Source organism: Barbus barbus, assembly GCF_936440315.1.
Source record: "Barbus barbus genome assembly, chromosome: 8".
NCBI lineage: Eukaryota > Metazoa > Chordata > Actinopteri > Cypriniformes > Cyprinidae > Barbus > Barbus barbus.
Window position 1 is genome coordinate 7,278,815 of NC_136736.1, and position 6,000 is coordinate 7,284,814.

The window sequence follows — 6,000 nt, forward strand, 5'->3', positions numbered from 1 at the left end:
GTGTGTGTGTGTGTGTAATTGTTGCAAATGTTTTGATAGTCATGTTTTGAAATGAACAAGAAATGACACTTTGCTACAATGTAAAGTAGTGAGTGTACAGCTTGTATAACAGTGTAAATTTGCTGTCACCTTAAAATAATTCAACACACAGCCATTAATGTCTAAACCGCTGGCCACAAAAGTGAGTACACCCCTAAGTGAAAATGTACAAATTGGGCCCAATTAGCCATTTTCTCTCCCCGGTGTCATGTGACTCGTTAGTGTTACAAGGTCTCAGGTGAGAATGGGGAGCAGGTGTGTTAAATTTGGTGTTATCGCTCTCACTCTCTCATACTGGTCACTGGAAGTTCAACATGGCACCTCATAGCAAAGAACTCTCTGAGGATCTGAAAAAAAGAATTGTTGCTCTACATAAAGATGGCGCAGGCTATAAGAAGATTGCCAAGACCCTGAAACTGAGCTGCAAGTGCTCAGTGTCATATCCAGAGGTTGTGTTTGGGAAATAGACGTATGAATGCTGCCAGCATTGCTGCAGAGGTTGAAGGGGTAGGGGCTAAGCCTGTGAGTGCTCAGATCTTCTAAAGATGATGCACAAGAAAGCCCGCAAACAGTTTGCTGAAGACTAGCAGACTAAGGACATGGATTACTGGAGCCATGTCCTGTGGTCTTTCCTGTTGCTCAAATAGTAGAGCATGGCGCTAGCAAGGCCAAGGTCATGGGTTCGATTCCCAAGGAAAGCAAGAGCTGATAAAATGTAAAAACTGTAACTTGAATGCAATGTAAGTTGCTTTGGGTAAAAGCGTCTGCTAAATGCATAAATGTAAATGATGAGAGCAAGATAAACTTATTTGGTTCAGATGGTGTCAAGCGTGTTTGGCGGCAACCAGGTGAGGAGTACAAAGACAAGTGTGTCTTGCCTACAGTCAAGCATGGTGGTGGGAGTGTCATGGTCTGGGGCTGCACGAGTGCTGCCGACACGGGGGAGCTACAGTTCATAGAGCGAATGAATGCCAACATGTACTGTGACATACTGAAGCAGAGACTGGGCCGCAGGGCAGTATTCCAACATGATAACGACCCCAAACGCACCTCCAAGACGACCACTGCCTTGCTAAAAAGCTGAGGGTAAAGGTTATGGTCTGGCCAAGCATGTCTCCAGACCTAAACCCTATTGAGCATCTGTGGGGCATCCTCAAACAGAAGGTGGAGGAGCGCAAGGTCTCTAACATCTACCAGCTCGGTGATGTCGTCATGGAGGAGTGGAAGAGGACTCCAGTGGCAACTTGTGAAGCTCTGGTGAACTCAAGAGGTCTGGTGCCCAAGAGGTTTAAGGCAGCGCTGGAAAATAATGGTGGCCACACAAAATATTGACACTTTGGGTCCAATTTGGACATTTTCACTTTGGGGTTGTAGGAAACTTTTTCCTCGTCGAAGCAGAGACCAGGAGACGTTGGGATATCTTTCAAGCAGAAGTTACTCTTTATTGAGTACTCGCGGTGCGTCGTTGCAGTCATCCAAGTCTGACTATAGCTCAGCACAGTAGAGTTGGTGGAGACAATCTAAACAAAGCATGTAAATGCAGTACAGGAATCAGCCTGCTACCGGAATTTCCCCAGCCCTGACCTCATCAGCATAACAGTGTCATTCAAATGCATAGGTGTGATCTTCTTAGAATGTCATCATCTTTACCTCAAAATGTAAAACACAATGTACATAACTTTTTCAGTTGATATACTATTACATTGGAATGTAGATTTACCATTTTATAAATTTGTAATCCAACAGCGTGTACTCACTTTTTTGTCCAGCGGTTTAGACAATGGCTGTGTGTTGAGCAGATTTACACTGTTATACAAGCTGTACACTCACTACTTTACATTGTAGCAAAGTGTCATTTCTTCAGTGTTGTCACATGAAAAGATGTAAAAAAAATATTTACAAAAATGTGAGGGGTGTACTCACTTCTGTGAGATACTGTGTATATGTGTGTGTTTGTATAGAAGGTGTGTATATATATATAAGGTGTGTGTATACACACACACACGCACACACACACACACACACACACACACACACGGTCAAAAATGTTAGCAGCCTTTGTAATTATGATCAAAGAAGGCTGTGAAAATTAATCTGCATTATTAATCCTTTTGATCTCTTATTTAAAATAATCACAAAAATCTAACCTTTCATTGGATAATAAGAATTTAAAATGGGAGGGGGGGGTATCATTATGAAATAAATATTTTTCTCTAATACACATTGGCCACAATTTGCAGCGCCCTTTTATTCAATAGTTTTTAAAACCTCCATTTGCCAATTTAACAGCTGTAAATTTTCTCCTATAATGCCTGATGAGGTTAGAGAACACCTGACAAGAGATCAGAGACCATTCCTTCATCCAGATTATTGGCACTTTGTCAAAATTGTAGGAAATAATTGCTTTTTATTTATTTATTTATTTAATATATATATATATATATATACATACATACATACACACACACACACACACACACACACACACACGCACACACGCATACAGGGATGTACTGGCCATCGGGAGTACCGGTGGGGCCGGTCGAGTAGTGGGCCAATCGCGGAATATATAAAATCTTTATTAATATTTTTAATTAATCAGACAATTAGTGTTTAAAGTTGATTCTGTTGGTATAAGGAAACAGTTGAAGTAATCGTGCTGGAGCACACATGCACACACACACACACACACACACACACAAATTGCTGGCTGTTATCAAACAGTGTTGCATTACTGCGAGCGCCCCCTTCTGGATTGAGGGTAAATTGCCTGTATTCGTTGTAACTGTGCGTTCACACCGCCGGCGGCGAGAGCGTCAAAGCGGCCGGAAGTCATTCATTTTCAATGAGAGCCGGCGGCGAGCTCCGGCGAGAGCGGCGCGGCGAGTCTTGGGCGGTGAGAGCGTCGAGGAGAGTTGAAATCAGGTCAACTTTATGGTAATGAGCTATGACGCGGTTGGGCGGCAACCAATCGGAATGTAGAAGTCCTCCGCTTGAGAGGGTTCCAGAGAACGCAGTTCTGTAAACTTTGGTTCCGACCACATTAGTTCCCATGCAAAATGGAAGAGAGATTAGTTATTGCTGTGGCGGGTTTCCCGATAATATTTGACGTGTCCCTGTTTGTGTACAGGGAGATAAATAAATAAAAATTATAGGGTACATTTTCACGCTACAACGTTTGTTTTTCAGCGGGAATGCAATTTATTTGCTCAAAACAACACCGATTTGACCAATTACATTAAGGCTACACTTCAATCTGGACAGTTTGTAATGTAGGCTGCACACAAATTAATGTTAATTAAAGACCAAGGCTAGTAAATGTCTCCTATAATGTTGAAATTAGACTAGCACTTAATCATGAACACAAATCCACACCACACAAATGGCTTTTCATTGGCTCAACCTACTTGTTTCTTTTGCGGCTCCTTTAAATACAAGACGAGCATACGATCTACGTCAGAGCGTCAGCGCGTCCACGAATCTTTTCTACAGCGTCTCAGTCAGGGCGGCCAGGGCGAATTTTGACGCTCTCGACGCCGGCGGTGTGAACGCACAGTTAGGCCTCATGCACTGAACCGAGATGTCCGCACCGTGACTGTTCGGTACGAATACATGTACTGTGCCACCCCCTAATAAATATTTTTGTGTATCAAAGAGGATCTGAGAACACATTTAGATTTAATGTAGTTTTAATTATTATTATTGCAATATCAATATGTTTTCTGGTTCTTAGGCGTTAAGGCTGTTATTGTTGGCGTGGGATCGACGGCTGATCTTCTCAGTAGGCACCTCCAGCACTACAGGAGAATCAGACACTGTCATCTGGAATGAGATCCATCACAAGACAGAATTTGGCTCCAATCTTACTGGACATGGCTATCCAGATTCTGGCTATATTGACAATGTACTAGAGGAGCTTAAAGCCCAGGGCATCACTGAAGAGGAGGAACAGCAAATGTGAAGAGGACGTGATGTGCTCGATGGCAGTGAAAAAAAAAAAAAAAAAAAAAAAAAGGTACTAGATGTTCTAGGAGTGCATTTGAGCTCAGTTAAAACTTCTTATGAAAAAGAGCACTGATATAAAACAATGTGACCAATTGGTACAAATAACTATGTAAATGAGGTACAAGTCAGCAAGTATCCCAATCTCAATACAAATCAGGGCATGAAGTAACACAACTTACATGTGAACGATATTTGGTTAAAGGAGAAAGAGAGGTTTGAAAGAAAAAGTGTGAAAAGCAAGAATGGGAGGTGGAGGGTTGTGAGGTAGAAAAATGAGGGAATAGAAAGACTAAGTAAATGCAGGTTATTGAAGCAGCGTTGACGTGTTTTATCTGCTTAAGCGATGTTGCAGTGTGAGTTTGTGTAAGTTGTGTTAAACAGTTGTAAGTGTGGGTGTATTTAGTCAACTCTGGTACCTCTAACTGGATTACTTACTCTCAGTCTTTTTACTGGAACTCAGAAGTGTAGTTTAGTGTATTATAATTTGTATCATCATACAACATCATTCCTTGTTTTCATGTATTGAGAATTTATACTATTTTTGTACGGATGATAACGTGTGCATAAGATTCAGAGTTTTGATTAATCAAAATAGAGCAGCATTTTATGAACTGAAAATCACTTTTATGGAAACATTGAATTCATTTATGCTGGTTTATATGAAGCATGAGAAAACCAACTAATTGTTCTTCCTCAGATAATTTGAGTACTTTGTGTTCATTGAGGTAAAAGATTCTCTAAAGCATCTAATAGTTATAGATTGTAGAATATCACATTTTCATGGTACAGGAAACCAATTTGGTGGTTTTAGCTAAGAAGTGCTGCTTTATTCCACATTCAGCATTAAATATGTTCAGCTTTAATACAGAGGAAAGATATAAGCAAATGAATGTAGACCGTGAGATGACAGAAGGACTAGCAAGCACTTCATGGCTAGAAAGATGGGTAGTTTAATGATCCCTAAGGGTCAGTTTAGTAATGTTTGCCCAAATGAATTTGTCAAACTAAAGTATTTTGCATAAAATGATATAACTCTTTTCAACTATTCTTTACTGTTCTTACACCCTGTTTTTAGGCCAGTCTATATGTTAGGTCAATTATTGACCTGTTTTATAATGATCCACTTCTAAGAACGTGCCATTGTTTGGTATGTGTGTATGTTTGCATTTGTGCTTGATTAAATATAAGAGTGTATGCTATGCATCCACAACACAGAGGTACGGTGTTACTCATCTGCATTTCTGTTTGTATTTCTCTTTTATATTAATGTTTTCTTCTATTTTCCTAGTTTACTATATTTTAAGAATGTTTCATGCTGAGAAAGTTTATACTTAAAGTTGAGCCTCAACTGTTTTTGGTTTATTTTTTGTCTGTGTACAAACGCTACAAATGCAATTTTTGTTCATATGAAGTTGTGGGAAAAAAATAGCTTTGAAGTAGATCAACTGCATTATGTTGAGTTTTTTAATCTGTTAAGCATTAAAATAAAATTATCAAATACAACTTTGTAATTTTGTGAGGGGGAAAAAAACTCTTTGACAAATGGAGAATCAAGCATGATAATACCTGTACATGAAAATTAAAAATAAAAAAAAATATGAGAAATCGAATTCTTTCGCCTTTATTGCATCATAAAATATACTGTAGGACATTTTATGGTAATCTGTAGTTTTTATGCATAATGAAAGATGAAAAAAAAAGTGCATTCAAAAAACATTATTTTTATATATATATATATATATATATATATAAATTGATGATGTTGCAGCTGTTTATGTTTCAGCCTTTTGTTGAAATACTATAAATGTTTTTCACAACAATTTTTCAAATCAATTTTCACATCTCTGAATCTCAGTGCACTACAGTATATATGGTAGATAGCCTAAAAAAAACCTTCAAAATAGAGCATGATTTTTGTTTTCCCCTTAGGCACGAGTCGAGTGGAAATAAGTGGGA

At 39.0% G+C, this 6,000-nt stretch overlaps 1 protein-coding gene across 1 annotated transcript in view; it reads left to right on the top strand.

Annotated features, from left to right (window-relative positions):
• Positions 1–5,619, top strand: part of LOC306874084 (E3 ubiquitin-protein ligase DTX4-like) — a 28,439-nt gene extending 22,820 nt beyond the window's left edge. The window contains exon 9 of the mRNA XM_079423821.1: positions 3,773–5,619. Within this exon, the coding sequence (XP_079279947.1) occupies positions 3,773–4,000 (228 nt within the window). The 3' untranslated portion in view covers positions 4,001–5,619. The remainder of the gene's footprint in view (positions 1–3,772) is intronic.
• Positions 5,620–6,000: the final 381 nt, after the last annotated feature.